Here is an 18592-nt window from a genome sequence, read left to right as displayed (position 1 = left end):
TGGGGCTTTCACTGAAATATCCTCTTATCTGCTGAGGGATTCTCAAAGGGCAGCCAGGCCGAGGGCTGAGAGTTTCCAGTTTCCTGCAGCCTCCACATCTCGTGCCAGCTCTCCGATGCAGTGGTCCTTGCTTCTGGGGGAGCGTCAGAATCTCCAGGAAGGCTTGTGAGAACAGAGGGCCAGCCCACCCACAGCATTGGATTCTGGAGGTCTGAACTGGGCTGCAGGTCTAACTAGTTCGAGGTGACGGGATGATGCTGGTCCGGGGACCACTCAGAATCACTGATACACAGCCCAGCTTTTGTACTGACAGACGGAGCCAGCCTCCGCTTATGTTTTCCTGCTCTCGTTCCCAGAAGTATTTGGTCTTTGAGGTACGTTTGCATATATCAGATCTCACCCACTAATATGTTGTTTCAATCGTTAAACTTCTAGCAATTTGGAGGGCACCTTACCATTTATTTGGTCTAACTGATTTATTATTTTTATTTTTGTTAACTGAAAAGTTGTTGGCAAGTGGGTGTGTTTATTCCATTTCCAGGTCTGGTGAAAATGCGCCCTGGGGAAATGAGATGACGAGCAGCTGTCACAGGACGATACTGTTTCTCTTCTTGCCGTTCTTTTATGTTTTCCCTTGGTCTCTCCCTGGCTCTCTTGGTCTTCCCTTCAAGAGAGGGACAGGTTCATATCGCTCAAGCTGCAGGAACCGTGTGGATGTTTCTGTCTTTAGAGAGGAGTGTGCTGGTTGTCTTCTTGGTCCAGAGAGGCAAAGAGCAGGTTGTGTGTTACTTGACAGCTGCGTGGAAGTTAATGCACCCAGACGGTCTGCGCCCTGGAACGGAAAGCTGTGTCCCGAGTGTCAGCCATGGCAGGGACAAAAATGTTCCCAAACAGATTAAAACAGAAATTGCAATGTTTTACTTTTGAAAAATGTGAATAAGGAATTTTCTGTTGGAGTGTATTTCAAAGGGTTTTCAACGCTGGCAGAACACGACGAGCTTTAAAAATACTTAGCCCAGGGAAACTTGAAGAAAGACATGCCCGGGCCCTACACTCCAGGGCTCCTGATTGTATTATTCCAGGTGAGGCCTGGGTATAAGGATTAAACAATTCCCCAGCAGATTCTAATGTGCATTCAAGTTTGGGAACCACTATTTTCAGGAGTCTATATAAGTATAATGGCCATCATTTATTGTTTCAGGCACCAAGTAAAGGGGTTTTGCAGGAACTATCTGATTTTCTCTACCGTCAGGTCACGAAGTCTCTTGTTTCTCCTCACACAGCTGCTGAGAGGTGGGGTGAGGCCTCAGACACAAGTGGTTTGTCCAAAAGCACCTGTCTGACCACTGTACAGGCATACCTTGGAGATTTGGTTTGGCACCAGATCACAGCAATAAAATAAATATTGCAATAAAGTGAGTCACACAAAGTTTTTGGTTTCTCAGTGCATATCGGTTATGTTTACACTGCACTGTAGTCTGTTGAGTGTGCAGTAGCATTAGGTCTAAAAAAAGTGCGTACCTGAATTTAAAAATACTCGATTGCTAAAAAATGCTAAGCATCATCTGAGCCTTCCGAGAGTCCTGTGCTTTTTGCTGGTGGAGGGTCTTGCCTCAAAGTGGATACTGCTGACTGATCACGGTGATGGTTGCTGAAGGTTGGGAGGCCGTGGCAATGTCTTAAAATAAGACAGCCATGAAGTTTGCCCCTTTCATGAATGATTTCTCTGCAGCATGCGATGCTGTTGGACAGCATTTTACCCACAGTAGACCTTCTTTCAAAATTGGAGTCAATCCTCTCAAACCCTGCCGCTGTTTTATCACCTAAGTTCATGTAACAGTCTAAATTCTTTGTTGTCATTTCAACAATCTTCAGAGGTTCATCACCAGGAGTAGATTCCAACTCCTCATTCATGAAGGTTTTATCATGAGATTGCAGCAATTCAGTCACATCCTCAAGCTCCACTTCGAATTCTAGTTCTCTTGCTACGTCCACTGCACCTGCAGTGGCTTCCTCCACTGAATCTTCAACCCCACAAGGTCATCCACGAGGGTTGGAATCAACTTCTTCCAAACTCCTGTCAATGTTGATGTTGTCATTTCAACAATCTTCAGAGGTTCATCACCAGGAGTAGATTCCAACTCCTCATTCATGAAGGTTTTATCATGAGATTGCAGCAATTCAGTCACATCCTCAAGCTCCACTTCGAATTCTAGTTCTCTTGCTACGTCCACTGCACCTGCAGTGGCTTCCTCCACTGAATCTTCAACCCCACAAGGTCATCCACGAGGGTTGGAATCAACTTCTTCCAAACTCCTGTCAATGTTGATATTTTGACCTCTTTCCATGAATCATGGATGCTCTTAATGGCATCTAGAATGGTGAATCTTTTTTTTTTTTTTTCCTTTTGCGGTACGCAGGCCTCTCACCGTTGTGGCCTCTCCCGTTGCGGAGCACAGGCTCCCGACGCGCAGGCTCAGCGGCCATGGCTCACGGGCCCAGCCGCTCCGTGGCACTTGGGATCTTCCTGGACCGGGGCACGAACCCGCGTCCCCTGCATCGGCAGGCGGACTCTCAACCACTGCGCCACCAGGGAAGCCCTAGAATGGTGAATCTTTTCTAGAAAGTTTTCAATTGACTTTGCGCAGATCCATCAGAGGAATCACTGTCTATGGCAGCTATAGACTTACGAAATGTATTTCTTAAATAATAAGACTTGAAAGTCAGAATGACTTCTTGATCCATGGGCTGCAGAATGGATGTTGTGTTGGCAGATATGAAAACCACATTAATCTCATACTTCTCCATCAGAGCTCTTGGGTGACAGGGTGCATCATCAACGAGCAGCAATATTTTGAAAGGAATCTTCTTTCTGAGCAGTAGCTCTCGAGAGTGGGTTTAAAATATTCAGTAAATCTACTTCTCTCACTAGGACTGAAGTTCACAGCCGCTTGGGGAGATAAAAAAAAAAATATTCAGTAAATCATGTTGTAAATAGATGTGCTGTCATCCAGGCTTTGCTCTTCCATGTATGGAGCACAGGCAGAGTAGAGTTAGCCCTTAAGGGCCCTAGGATTTTCAGAACTGTAACTGAGCATTGGCATCAACTTAATGTCACCAGCTGCATTAACCCCTAACAAGAGTCAGCTTGCCCTTTGAAGCTTTGAAGCCGGGCATTGACTTCTCCTCTCTAGCTATGAAAGTCCTAAATGGCATCTTCTTCCAACAGAAAGCTGTTTCATCTACATTGAAAATCTGTTGTTTAGTGTCACCACCTTCACTAATTATCTTAGCTAGATCTTCTGGATAACTTGCGGCAGCTTCTATATCAGCACTTGCTGCTTCACCCTGTACTTTTATGTTATGGAGACGGCTTCTTTCCCTAAACTTCATGAACCAACCTCTGCTAGCTCCAAACTTTTCTTCTGCAGTTTCCTCATGTCTCTCAGGCTTCACAGAATTGAAGAGAGTGAGGGCTTTCTCTGGATTAGGCTTTTTTTTTTTTTTTTTTTCACAAGCTAACGTTGTGGCTGATTTGACCTTCTATCCAGACCACTAAAACTTTCTCCATGTCAGCAATAAGGCTGTTTTACTTTCTTACTATTCATGCGCTCACTGCAATAGCACTTTTCATTTCCTTCAAGAACTTTTCCTTTGCGTTCACAACTTGGCTAACAATTTGGCACAAGCTTTCAGTTTGTCTTGTCTTTCAACATGCCTTCCTCACTACACTTGATCATTTCTAGCGTTTGATTTAAAGCGAGAGATGTGTGACTTCCTTTCACTTGAACACTTAGAGGCCGCCATAGTGTTATTGATTGTCCTAATTTCAACAATTGTTGTGTCTCAGGGAATAGGGAGGCCTGAGGACAGGGAGAGAGATGGGGAAACAGTCTGTCGGTGGAGCAGACAGAACACACAACACTTATTGATTAAGCTCACTGTCTTACATGGGCGAGGTCTACAGCACCCCAAAACAATTACAATAGTAACACCAAAGATCACTGATCACAGATCACCATAGAGTTTGCAATATTGTGAGAATTACCAAAATGTGATACAGAGACATGCAGTGAGCAAATGCTGTTGGAAAAATGGCCTCCATAGACTGGCTCAACACGGAGTTGCCACAAACCTTCAATTGGCAAAAAATGCAATATCTGCAAAGCACAATCAAGTGAAGAGCAATAAGACAACATGTGCCTGCGTTACACGGCTTCCCTCCTGAAGAAGCTATCTAAAATACAAAGAATAAAAAACATGTACAAGAATGTTTATTGCAACATTGCTCAGAGTAGGGAAAAACAGAGAGAAAAAAAAAAAGCCCAACATCAGGGTAATGGCTGAACGAATCACAGTACATCCACACCTTGAAATATCTTGTAGCTGTTACAAAACAATGAATTAAAGATGTACCAGTTGAATGGAAGGGATTTGCACACGTTTGTGGAGCTCAAGGATTTGTCCTGGCCTGGGATGGCCAGAACATCTGGGGACTAGCTGAGCATTTCTTTCTTGTCACATGTGACTAGCTTGGGCTCCCTTCCACCAGGACAGTCTGAGTCGTTCTGACATGGTGGTTAGCTTTCCCCAGAGCTAGTGCTATGAAAGACAAAGGCAGAGGCTGGAAGGCTTCTTAAGACTTAGGCTTGGAAGTCATGCATCATCCCTTCCACTACATATTATTGGTTCTACAGGGTCATCCCAGATATCAAGGGAGAAGACTACAGGGGTGTGAATACTGGGAAGCCTTGATTATTGGGGGGAGGGGAGGGATGTGCAACTTTGGAGACTGTCTATCACAACAGAGTAACAGGGAGGCTACATGTACCAGACAGAAATTCTCCACTAGAATTTTTGATGAGAAAAAGCACTAAGAGGTTGAGAAGCATTAGATTTCACAGGGACTTCTGCATACTTCCAAGGACAGAGGAGCAAGGAGCTGTCAGGCCATCTGCCAGAGCCAGTTTTCAGGATTCTCTGTAACCACTTTAAGTAGAGAGCTGATGCAGTGCAACCCAGAGGAAGTGCCTGTGTGGGTGGCATGTCTAGCAGGGTTGCAGGGTGGAGAGCTGAAGATAAGGAGCTTATTTATTGAGTGAGATATATACAGCAAGATGGTGGAAGGAGAGAGAAAACGGGCATTCAGGAAATGAGCTAGATTTAATGACTTTTGAAAGGCCTGAGTAAACATGTGTGCTACTTTTGGTTGCTCAATTGTAATTCTTTGAAATCAAAACACTGGCAGACACTGGGGACTGCCTGTCCAGTGGCCAATCCACTCCAACCCATTTTCTTAGCTTGCTGCCCAGAGAAGTACCTGACTTCCCAGCATCCCCTGCAGCTAGTGGTGGTCATGTGACCTCCTTCTGGCCAATGAGATATAAGTGGATGCCTACTTGAGGCAGGGGCTTCTAGGAAGGACCTTCTTTTCTTTTCTAATAAAAGGAGAAAAAAAGAGTAGCAAATCGTGGCTTTTCCCTTCTGGCTTTTGGGTCCCGTCATGTGAGGACGTGATGTGCGGGTCTGTGGCATCTTGTGAGCCACAGTACATAACTGGCACACTTACCTGGTGTCTTGATAATGCCGTCAAGATGCTGCACCAAGCTTGGAACTGCCAACCCCCAGACTTCTTGTTATAATTAAAAGTGCTGTTTACTTAGGGCTGTATTATTGCAGCAGATACATCAGGATCTACAACTCTCTCTTCAGCCGCATTTTCTTGCTCTGCTGCCACTGGTCTGATGTGCTACCGTTCATTTGTTCATCAGTCATTTCCAAGCCCTTTGTGTATCGTAGAGACTGTGTTAACTTTGGGATTATTGGAACAACAAAGGAAATACTCTGTTCTCAGGAATTTTTACTCAAGTAGGGGAAACATTAAAAAAGCCGGCCAATTGTGGGGAGATAGAGGATGCTAAGAGGACACGTGTGTTTGCTCCCTTCCCAACCAGTGAGGCTGGTCCCACGTCTTTCTCTCTCTCAGGTAGCTGTGAGTTTTGGCACTGGGTCTCCCATCACACTTTGCCCAGGCATCATGACTGGCAAATTCTTTTCCTCTCATTCATCATGATACAGCATCGGCAGGAGCACTGTTTACTCAAGTAAGGCTTTTCAATCCAGTGAAATGATTCCACTTCTTTTTTTTTAAAAAAGCAAAATCAGGCAATTCTTTTTAGAAAAAATCAACTAGGAACAAAAAAAGGAAAGATTAATTTTTTAGAAACTTCTTACCCAGGTGAAACAGAGACGGTCTTCTGTTTCTGAAAAATGGCGTTTTCTGGCAGATAAATCATGCCTTAGTCTCTACCATTCATCAGCAGTGAGAACTGAACAATTTTTTTAAAAAGGGGGAACTAATGTGATAAATTTGATAGAAAGGAATCAAAGGAGGAGAAAAATGAGGCATTTTTATTTCCCTAAAAACTGGTGAGGTTTTAGGCATCAATACACAGGTGGGAAAGTCTGGTCAGGTGATACAACAGGGGAAAGGCCAGTGATAAGGGACACTCATGACAGTGGACTCTGCTTGTAGATTTCCCTGTCATTTTATTTCGTCACATTTACCCTGTGCCAGCCACTGCTCTTGGAGCCGCCCTACACGGTTAATAATATTATTATTCCCATTTTCTAGATGAGACCCTGAGAGTACACATTTCTTGACAAGGCTACACAGCTAGTGAACGGCAGAGCCAGGACCTGGTCTGTGAGCCTCCGAAGCTTCAGTGTGCTCATATTAGTTTCCTTTTGCTGCTGTAACAAATTACCATAATTTTTGTACCTTAAAACAACACAAAATATCTTACAGTTCTAAAGGTCAGACGTCAAAAGTGGGTCAACTCCTGGAAGCTTGAGGGGAAAATCTGCTTCCTTGCTCTGAAATCGAGCAGGACCCTACAGGACCTTCTAGGGCACAGACCTCTGTGTCCCCTGCCTCTTGTTTATAGAAAACCTTTAGCCTCCTAGGCCTTCCCCAAGTTCCCAAGAGCAAATTTAATCACAGAAATGAGAAAATGCAGAAACAAAGGAAAACAGTCAAGCAAGACAAAAGAATAATAGTTTAGCCACAAAACAAAGTCAAGACCTTTAGTTCCTCTTCCAGGGCTACAGACAATATCCTGAGCCATATCCTTGAGTTGCTTTGCAGATACTAAAAACCCCACAGGTGGAGGAAGTTAACTACATGATGACCACCAGCACGGAGACCCCAGACCAGTTAGAACCAGGAGGTTGATGACTGAAATTTCTGAAATACCTCCCAGTTATCTCACCACCAACCAATCAGAAGAATGTCCACGAGCTGATCAGGCAGCCTGCAACCCTCTCCCTCAGCTTGCTTTTAAAAACCCTTCCCCAAAAGCCAGGGGAGAGTTCAAGTCTTTTGAGCCTAAGCTGCCCATTCTCCATGCTGGGCGTCTTGCAATAAACACTGTACTTTCCTTCACCACAATCCAGTGTCAGTACGTTGGCTTTGCTGTGCATGGGGCGAGTGGACCCAAGTTTGGTTTGGTAATCCACATTCCTTGCCTCATGGCCCATTCCTCCATATTCAAGGCCAGCAATGGAGCACCTTGAAGTCTCTCTCTCTGTGACATCCACTCCATCATTATATCTCTTTCTCTGACTCTGACTCTCCTGCCTCCTGTTACCATGGCTGTTAGTCTTGAGCGCTAACCCTCCGCCTTGCTTGAGGGGATGTAAGCTGCAGAGAAGTGTTATCCTCGTCTTACTGGAGACCACCAGAAGAGAAAAACAAGAGCCCACCGGAACTGGTTCGAATCAGCAAGGGCCAAGACGGCAGAAGCCCCGACCTCCAGGAGACCGTGAACTTCATTATATGCTCACTGTAATACATTAGCAGCTAAATAACACCCACCAGTACCGTGACCGTTGACAGTTGCCATGGCAACAGCCGGAGGAGGGCATACAAGGACTGAAAAGGGGTGTTGTTCCAGTACTGAGCATACTACACCCCTATTCTCGGAGAAGTCACGAACATTTCTCCCTCTCTTTACTCAATTCCCTCCCTTTTGCCTCGACCCTCCTATACATACGGTGTCTCAGACCAAGGCGAGTTGAGAAGTTGATTTTCGAACTAAGTCCCCGCTTCTCCATTCTCTGGCCATTGAATAAAGCTTGTGCTGTTTCAGCCTCAGCGTCAGTTTCGTCATTGGCTGTGTGAATCCAAACAGAAAAAGCACCTTCCCCACCAAGGCAGGGGGTTTCAGCCCTGGCTAGGGCCTAAGTGGTGATCCATACGACCAATCTGGTAACACCCCCTCTTATAAGGACCCTGTGGTTACATTAGGCCTGCCTGGATAATCCAGGATCAGCTCCCCATCTCAAGATCCTTAATTTAGTTACCTCTGCAAAACCTGCTTTTGACATGCAAGGTGACATACTCACAGGTTCCGGAGATTCAGATGTGGACATCTGGCCTCCTTTTCTTAGCAGGATAGTTTTGAGATCCCTCAGGGTGCTGTATTTGGCGGTAGCTCATTCCCATTTTTGCTGAGGACTGTGTGTGTCTGCCCTAACTGATGCAACCACTCTACTGACGGACATTTTGCTCTTTTGGAAGTACTTCCCCAGCTACTTTGGAATTCAAATCAACATGTATCGGAAAAAAAAAAGGGAGAAACCGAATATATGAATTTCAACAATCACGTTTTGGTAGAGCAAACACATTAGCCTCTAACCCGAAGTTGCAAGACCATGTGCTGCTCCCTGTGGCACTGCAGGTAAATCACACTGTGCGTGGCTTTGGCGTCATTACCAGCTTCCTCTGACCCAAGCCTTTCAAATGGCATCTGAAATTGGCAAATTAAGCTAGAAATATAATGCGGCAATAAAAATGAGACATTTTTATTTTCTAAGATTTTGTTATTGAAGATGAATTATGATGCTAAGCTTTGGAGAGAAAGCCCTCATCCACACGAGCTGTACTACTCAATGTTTGTTTGATATCAAAATCCCCTGGTCTCTCGCCCTTCCCAAGAAAAAATACTGTGCAAAATACATTTATTTCTATGAGGAAACAGAATGTAATTTCATGAATCAGTTTAAAAGAAGCGTTGTGCCTGATTGCTCTCCCGCAGTGTCTCTGGAAGACAAACAAGTAAAACATTGAAAAAGAATAAGGGATGTAGGAAAAAAAATTTTTAAGGTCGGATTTTAAATTTGTAAGTGCTATGCTAGACAGAGCTAATACAGTTAACTTCAAACTGTAATGACAGCCTTTATTAACATTAAATCCAACACAGAAAAATAAACTTTCCTCACATGTTGACCACGTGCCAGGCACTCTTCCAAATATTGTAGGTGTATCAACTCCTTTAAGCTTCCCAGTGATCTTCGAAGCTCTGGCCTACTGTTATTATGATTTCCCATTTTACAGATGTGAGAACAGAGAGGCTGAGCAACTTGCCTAAGGTCACACAGCAGAGTCACAACTTTAATTTAGGATCCTGACTCCCTAGGCTGTGTGCTCAGCCACTGTGCCATCACTGCTTCTCAGTAAGTCTTCACAGGAAACATTCCCACATGGCAATGAACAGTTTTCATTGTAATAGGAAAAAGTATAGACGGAAAGAAGGAAAACAGTCACCCCGCATCCCACTTAGCTATTTTTCTGGTGACTTTTCTCTATGTACATACATATGTGCAAACACCAAGAGAGATGAACACAAACGTGCATCCAAAGACCCAGTGAGAAAATTCTGTCCAAAGGACAAAAAAAGTCAGCCAGAATCCCACTTTTATACCCCTTTAAAAACTGCATCGAAAATTATAATAACCTAGGGGAAAGAGCACGGAGGATGATAAGCTGCCTTCCTCATTAACTGAGATAATCATTCCGAAGTGAGTTGCAGAGACCTGGGTTGTCAATGAATGTAGGCAGAGTTTTTGACTTCAGAGGATTAACTTAAACCCTTTACAGATTCTCAAGCCGGTGCTGATGCAAGGCTGCAGGGTATGAGAGCTACGTGCAACCAACCTACGACTCACTCAAACCAGATTCTCTTTTCCCTTGTGTGTAGGTATCCACACAGCAATACACTGCCCCAGACTGTTACCCTATATTTCTGTTACTTATTTTCCTCTTTCCAGGAAGACTGCCTCTTACATAAAAATAAATGTTGGGAGCAGGGAGGAAAGGAGGGAAGGAGGGAGAAAAAAAGGGAGGGAGGGGCAGAGAAAGAGAAAGAGAGAGACAGAAAGAGAGAGGAAGGCTTTCTCAATTTTCAAGTTTGTTCCTATGTCCTTCCTACACACTCCTTGCCCCTGTGCCCCATATTAAACAGGGGCATAAAACAACAACAACAGTAAGAATACAAATAAAATGATGGTAAAGAAAACCATTTCTGTAGGGCATATTATATTCTCAGTGCCTCTCAATTTTTTGAGAACACCTACAGTTTGCAAATTATAAAAACAATATGATTCTCATTTCAAAGTCTGTGCATCTCAATAGCCAGCTTTACACTGTTCTCATCAAAGGCCGCTGCTGTCAATACAATCCATTTTGTGCACATCAAAGTAGAAGCTTGACTCACAGGTTGAAAGACAGGAAGAGACTTGTGACATGATCTCATCCTGTGGTTGCCAACCCTGGCTATGCGTCAGAATCTTCTAGAAAGCTTTCAACAGTTCAGATACCCAGGTCTCTACCTTAGGGTATTCTAGACAGAGGCTATGGGCTGGGACCTGGGCATCTAAGTTTTTAACAAGCAACCTAGGGGTATAATGTATTAAGAAATACAGGACTTCCCTGGATGTCCAGTGGTTAAGACTCTACGCTTCCACTGCAGGGGGCACGGGTTTGATCCCTAGTCAGGGAACTAAGATCCTGCAAGCAGTGCAGCGTGGCCAAAATATAAAAATAAATCTATATTTGGCCTTCATTTCTGTTCCTGGCACAGAGCTCCTAAAACTTAACTTTAAGAGCCACGAAGAAGACTTTTATCATTCATAACAAGCCAGCCCCTTTTAACCACATCTGAGTTTATGTTATTGAGGTGACTTTGGAAAAGCCCCTAAGGATGGGGGCCCTGGTTGCCAGAGGAACAAGTCATGTGATTAGAGGGCTGGGACTTTCAGCCTCACCGCCCCCCATCTCCAGGGAGGGTAGAGTAGCTGCATATTGAGTTCCACCATCAATGGCCAATGATTTAAACCAGCATGCCTACATAATAAAGCCTCCACAAATGTCCCTAAAGAACAGGGTTCAGAGAGCTTCTGGGTTGGTGACCACGTGGAGGTGCTGGGAGGGTGGCTTGTCCAGAGAGGGCATGGAAGATCCACTGCCCCATCCACTGCCCCCAGGATCCCCTCCCCCATACCTTCCCCTATGCATCTCTTCCATCTGGCCTTTGCTGAGTTGTATCTTATAATGAACTGGTAATATAATAAGTACATTGTTTTCCTGTGTTCTGTGAGCCATTCTAGCAAATGACTGAATCTGAGAAGGAAGTCGTGAGAACCTCTGATTTGTAGCCAAGTAGGACAGCAGTTGTGGGTAACCTGGGGACCCCCCACTTGCCATTGGCAACTGAAGTGGGAGGTAGTCTTGTGGGAGTGAGCCCTTAACCTGTGGGAACTGTTGCTAACTCTGGGTTGATGGTGTCAGAACCGAACTGAATTGTGGGACACCCAGCTGGTGTCACAGAATCACTTGTATGGAAAACCCACACATCTGGTGTCAGATGTGGTGTGGGTAGCAGAGCACAGCGAGGGGAAACAGAGAGCAGTTTTTTTTCTTACACTAGGAAATTCTAAAGTCTCTGGAACCAATGCTATGATTCATCTCATTGTTCAGGAAATGAAGCTGAAGCCCAGAAACTTACATGTAAAGGACAGCAACCATAACCATCATATAATCATGATAGCTAATACATACATAGCACTTACTATGTGCCAGGCACTGAAAGATGTACTTTTATTATATCTGATATCTATGTTGTAGGTACTGTTATCATCCCACTTCACAGACAAGGAGGCTGAGGTTCAGAGAGGTTAATTAACTGGCTCAAGGTCACATAGCTGGTAGGTGGCAAAACCAGCAGTCTGATTCCAGAGTTCTTACCCTCAACCACTGGGCTATACTGCCTCATATAATTTATAGATATTCCTCACATAGTAGAACTCAGTCATTTTTGATGCTTTGAATTTATAGCCTTATACTCCAGAATGAAATCAAATAGGTAAGTACATTGTCCAGTTTTAATACTTCCCTCTGTTGTCGTCTATATTTTACTTGTTTCTTTGTAATTCCTAAGTGCTGGGTAATATGTAAAATGCTTGGTGAATGATCTCCTTGAGTCCTCTCAGCAACTCTGTGAGCTAGGTGTTCTTATCCCCACTTTACAGATGAGAAAACCGAGGCTTAGAAAGCCAAACGACTTGCTCCAGGTCACACAGCTAGTAAGTTGCAGGGCAGGGATTTTCACTTTGGTCTGTCGGACTCTGAAGAGGCCAGCCTCTTAGTGTTTCGACTCTATTGCTTTTAACTCACTGCTGTAAAGCCTCGGCCTCTTCCAGGCGTCATACATACTCAAGAGAGATGAGTACTGTTAAGAGTTGAATTGCCGAGGGGCTTCCCTGGTGGCGCAGTGGTTGAGAATCTGCCTGCCAATGCAGGAGACACGGGTTCGAGCCCTGGTCCGGGAGGATCCCACATGCCGCGGAGCAGCTGGGCCCGTGTGCCACAACTGCTGAGCCTGTGCTCTGGAGCCCACAGGCCACAACTGCTGAGGCCCGTGAGCCTAGAGCCCGTGCTCTGCAACGGGAGAGGCCGCCGCCGCCACCGCCGCCGTGGTGAGGGGGCTGCGCACCACTGCGAAGAGCGGCCCCCGCTCGCCTCAACTAGAGAAAAGCCCGTGTGCAGCCACGAGGACCCAATGCAGCCAAAAATGAATTAAAATAATTAATTAATTAATTAATTAACAACAACCAAAAAAAAGGGTTGAATTGCCAAGAAGATGAAGTCCTAGCCCCCAGTTCCTATGACCTCATTTGGAAAGAGGGTCTTTACAGAGGACCAAGTTAAGATGAGGCCAGTGGGGGTGTGCCCGATCCCACAGGGCTGTGTCCTTATAAAAGGGGGAGGTTTGGACACAGAGCGGAGAAGGAAGATGCTAGGAAGGCACAGGGAGAGCACCACGTAGAATCCAAGGAGTGCTTGAGGCCACCAGGAGCCAGGGCACAGGCAGGGAAACAGATTCTTCCGCAAACTCTCAGAAGGCGCCAACCCTGCCCACACCCTGATTTCCAACTTCTGGCCCCAACACGGTGAGACGATACATTTCTGTTGCTTAAGCCACCTGATTCGTGACACTGTGTTTGCAGCCCCAGGAACTAATACAAGTGTCTTCCACGTGAGTCTGTGGCTTCAACTCTTCCATCTTGTTTCCCCAGCAACAGGGGTCAGCAGACCCTTCGCCATCCCCCCAACCCCCAGGAGGAGCGGTCCCACTGACACTGACCTTCATGGTCGAGCTGAACGGAGTGGGTGGATACCATCACCGGCGTCCCATTCTGACCACACTTGTCACCAGATGCCACCTGGAACAGAACATGTGGCAGTATTAGCCGAGTCTTTGGGGAAAGTCGGAAAAACTCAAGGAAGAACCTCAAGGCCACAAGGGTGCCTCACAAAATTAAAGTCTGCATTTCTAGGAACTGCCCCGTTTTCTATCACGCCTCAGAGAAACTATATAACCCGCTGCAAGGACTGGACTCCTGTGTGGATAAGAGCTTTGAATGGTCTCTACCTCCTTTCAATGAGCCCCACAGGCACGAGCAGGACAGACACCCTCGTACAGATGGGACACACAGGCAAACTGGGGTGCTGGTCTGACCAGGGAGGGGACGAGAACTTGACATGCTGTGAGGTTAACCACGCTCCAGGGTCCTGCACACAAGCACAGGCCGCTCTCCTCAAATACAGCAACTTCGTCGCTGCTATCTTTCTGCTACACACCCACTCCTTCCACTGCACTGTTACAACCCCGTGCCAATTTTAGACCACTGCCCTGAAGTTTTTTCTCTTCTGTTACTTATTGTAGACATTTAAAAAGATTATACATATATATGTATGCATAGATGTACATATATATACGCACGCTCATATACACGTACACTCACATGGAAAGAAAAAAAGGTTGCAAAAAAGAATGTATGTTATATAATGTCATTTTAGTAATAAAATAAATTATACCTCTAATAGTTGGCATTAACTGAATATTGATTACATGCTAAGTACTCTGCATATTGTGTCTTATTTTGCTAATACTATTAGTAGTATAATATATGTTAATAAGTGCAGAGAGAAAAAAAAACTAAAAGACTAAATACTCACCTCCTGATGATGGGAAACTACTGGGGAGATGTGGAAGATGTTTCCTTTCTTGATATTTTTGTAACAGTTTTGCTTAAAAGAAGCCTGTTTTGGGAGTTCCCTGGCAGTCCAGTGGTTAGGACTTGGTGCTTTCACTGCCGGGGCCCAGGTTCAATCCCTGGTTGGGGAATTAAGATCCCCCAAGCCACATGGTGTGGCCAAAAATGAATAAATAAAAATAAAAGAAGCCTGTGTTCTTGAATTTATCATTAACCCTACCAAGAAATCATAAAATCGAAATATCAAACTCATGTGATCATTTGGCTCTGAGGTCATAACTGGCATCCCTGGGGTAATACTTGGTGTGCAAATTTGATTTACTTGGCTCACAGAAGTTTGGTTTTTTTTTTAAAAGTATTTTGGAATCAGTTGCCAATATTTAAAAAATCAGGGGCTTCCCCGGTGGCGCAGTGGTTGAGAGTCCGCCTGCCGATGCAGGCCGATGCAGGGGACACGGGTTCGTGCCCCGGTCCGGGAGGATCCCGCGTGCCGCGGAGCGGCTGGGCCCATGAGCCATGGCCGCTGAGCCTGCGCGTCCGGAGCCTGCGCTCCACAACGGGAGAGGCCACAACAGTGAGAGGCCCGCGTACCGCAAAAAAAAAAAAATCAGGAGGTTGCATTAACACCATTTTTCAGCTTCAAATGAAAAATAAGTCTCTGGGAACGTGCTGAGGGTAAAGTTGGTCAGAACCAGCTGTCTGCAAATGGGCTTCACCCTCCTGCTTTGCTCATTTTTGTCACTGCCTGCTCCTGGAGGCCAGAGGCTCCCAGACTTGGAATCATGTGGGGATCTTGGGAAACTACTGATGGCAGGGCCCCTACCCGGAGGTTGCGTTTTAGTTGGTCTCAGGTGGTGCTGGGCATTGGGCGTTTTCAACATTTCCCAGGGATTCTAATACATGGTCAGGTGTGAGAATCTTCTCTGAATCCAGCCTTCTATTCTGAGCAGGAATTCCCTCTATGCTGTGATCAATATCAGTTCGTAGGTATTACCTCCTCCTACAATGATTTCCACGTCTAACTGGGCTCTAAATCTTAAACTGAATTGATTGCAGAAGCACTGGTGGTGGACATTTAGGTTCTCTGCTGCCTGCTTGTAGATCTAAGGTCTAAGGAGAAGCATTTGGGTGTCCCTGGCCTCAGCCCTCCAGAGCAATCTTCTAAAGGAGGGATTCACAAACAAGAAGTTCTACATGTTGGCTGAACATGCAACAGCTGAGGAGCCTTGAAGATACAGGTGCCGCCCTGGCTCCCACACACAGATTCTGATTTCATCGGTCTAGGGTACAATTCCAGCCTCACAATTTATTTTTAGGTTTCCCAGATGATTCTAATGTCCAGCCACGGCTGCCAACTGCTGATCAAAAACTGGGTTTCTCATCCTCAGCACTGCTGATGCTTTGGGCTGGATCATTCTCTGCTGTGGGGCCGTCTTGTGCATTGCAGGGTGTCTAGTAGCATCCCTGGCCCTACCCACTAGAAGCCAGTAGCACTACCCGAGTTGTGACAACCAAGAAACATCTCCAGACATTGCCAAGTGTCCCCTGGTGGGGAGGCAAAATCACCCACAGTTGAGAACCCCTGGTCCAAACCCACCTGGGAACAGAGATCAGATTGGCCCCATGGGAATCAATCACCATGGAGACAGAGGTTTCATAGGCTCCCAGCCCTGCAATTTCTGACTCAGCAGACCTTGAGCGGGGCCCAAGGGCCTGCACTTTTAACAAGCTCCTTGATGGGTTCTGGAGGTTTGAATACAACTGAACAACCCCTGGGAAGGGCAGCAGCATCTATCACGCCTCTGTGATGAGCCCTGGGCAGGCTGTTTATTCTGCCGTTACCCCGGACTCTCCCAACTAGTAGCTAATGACCCAGTGGCCATAACTACACTACCTTGTGAGTGTCTGCTTCCGAATCATTCTCTTGGTCCTCGACTCTTTGGGGAACACTCATTTGGTTACCCATTGTTCCTGCAACAGAGAAAAAGAGAGACACAGAGAACAATGAAAACCCAAGACCAGCAGAAGTCTCACTCCTGCCTATAAAACTAAGGTGCAGAGACTGCCAAGTTACGGTGGGTATATTATCACAAGCCCCAGGTAGACCAGTTGCTTATGTTTATTTTGGGGAATGAGGGGAGATTTGGGGCTCATAAATTCAACAGAATTAAAGTCAAATGCAGCCCCAGTTTTCAATTGCATTTCATTGCTGGGAGAATATTAACATCTCAGAAAGGATATTCTGTGTAGATAACATTTTCTTCTTTCTTAGCCAAGTCACAATTATTATATCAAGGAGATTTTAGAATGGGGACAGTTAAAATAATACTTATAATTTTTAGTATTCTCTGATCCTCAAACTAAATTTAGTCCCCTGTTAAAACCTCTCATAGGACTGGCATTTTTTTTTTTCATAGCACTTAGCACTACATGTAATTATATGTTTATTTGGCTATATTTTCATTCATTTATTGATTCAACAAATATATAGTGAGTGCCAGCTCTGTACCTTACGCTGTGCCAGACACTAGAGTTACAGCTGTGAATTAAATGGATGAGGCCCCCGACTTCATGGAGTTGAAATCTGTTGGGTGGACGGACAATAAACAAATAGACAATAAATCCACAAATCAGGCCATTTTCGATAGTTCAAGGCAGCATGGTGCAGTGGTTATGAGCACAGGCCAGGAGCAAGACAACCTGGGCTTGAACCCTCTCCCTGCCCCTCACTGCTGTGTGTCCTTGGATGAGTTGATTAGCCTCTCTGTGCCTTATAGGACTGCTACAGGGACACAATGAGTTAATGTTTGTAAAGTGGTTAGAATAATGTGTGGCTCTTAAGAAACAAAATATATGTTAATGTGTTATCAAAACACATAGGATTCAGTGCTATGAATAAAAAGGAAATTTGTAACGTAACAAGAGGGGGGCCACAGCAGAGGGCAAGAGGTGGCAGCACTGAATAGGATGGTTATGGAATGAAGTAACAATTGATCTAGATTTGGAGGGCAAAACAGAGTATTTAACTTCTGTCTGCCTTCCCCAATAAACTGTAAGCACCACGAGGGCAGGGACTGTCTGTCTTTACCCACTGTTATATCTCCTAGTCTCAGCACTGCATTTGCATTGATCAGCTGCTAATTACTTATTAGTTGAGTGAAGGGAATAATCATTCATAACAACCCCTCACCCGGCAGGCGCTGAACTAGACACTTACCCACATTATCACTAAACCTCTCAAGAGTCTTGTTAGAACAATAATGATAATAGTTAACAATAATTTAGCATGTTCTCAGTTCCAAGCACTGTTTTCCAAGAGCGTTTCCTGTACCGTCTCATGTAGCCCTACACACCCGTGTGAAAGAGGTGTTGCCATCGTGTCCCTCTAGCTGAGAGGAAGCTGAGTCACAAGGAGGTAAATTACTTTCTAAAGGTCAGCCTGTTCAAGATGGCAGAGGCTAGATTCAAACACCGTCTGCCTGTGCTCCCAACCGCTGGAATGTTCCACATATTATTACCTCCCCTTGTAAAGGAGGGAATTGAGTCTCCCAAACTCACCCAGGACACATCCAGAAAATGGCCGAGTGAGGATCTGACCCAGAGTATGTGTGGTTCCAGAAGTGGGACTCTTTCAGCCACTCCAAGCTTCCCTACCACCTAAAAGCTTCTTTTCCACGCACACAAACGATTCCAGCGTAGTGTGCGTCTCCAAAGACCTGGCTGCTGGCTCATCTGCCCTGATGGCTCTCAGAAGAACAGCCAGGGCTTTTGCTTTCTGGCTGAAAGCAGCCAGTGCATCTCCAAGGATTCCCATGGGCCTCTGGCCCATGGTATGAGTTTTTATGCCCTGGTAATAGACTCAAGTAATCAGAAATTGGGGAGGCCAGAAAAGGGCTTTCTTGGGGGAACCTGGTAGATATCAGAATCTGGGGATTATATATGTTTACTAATTACAACATGTAATCAAGCTGAGCAATGCTAAAACATACAGGACACTAGTTATGTTGCAATATTTTCTATTTATAAAATCCAAGATATACATACTTACAATAGGCCATCACTTCATCTATAAATGGGACTTTATGAATATAATATTGAATATTCAAGGCCAGGGTCAGGAAATGACAGCTGGGGGACAAATCCAGCCTGCCATCTATTTTAGTATGGCCAGTGAGCTAAGAATGGGTTTTACATT

General features: G+C 45.1%; 1 protein-coding gene across 1 annotated transcript in view; it reads right to left on the bottom strand.

Moving 5' to 3' along the window:
* Positions 1 to 16363, bottom strand: part of BCAS1 (brain enriched myelin associated protein 1) — a 98335-nt gene extending 81972 nt beyond the window's left edge. The window contains exons 1-3 of the mRNA XM_055090809.1: positions 16292 to 16363; positions 13485 to 13563; positions 2001 to 2263 (exon numbers count right to left, since the gene is read on the bottom strand). Of these exons, the coding sequence (XP_054946784.1) occupies positions 2001 to 2263; positions 13485 to 13563; positions 16292 to 16363 (414 nt within the window). The remainder of the gene's footprint in view (positions 1 to 2000; positions 2264 to 13484; positions 13564 to 16291) is intronic.
* Positions 16364 to 18592: the final 2229 nt, after the last annotated feature.

The sequence above is a fragment of the Physeter macrocephalus genome, chromosome 14 (genome assembly GCF_002837175.3).
Source record: "Physeter macrocephalus isolate SW-GA chromosome 14, ASM283717v5, whole genome shotgun sequence".
NCBI lineage: Eukaryota > Metazoa > Chordata > Mammalia > Artiodactyla > Physeteridae > Physeter > Physeter macrocephalus.
Note: the sequence above shows the minus strand (reverse complement) of the source record. Positions and strands in the feature narration are given on the sequence as shown.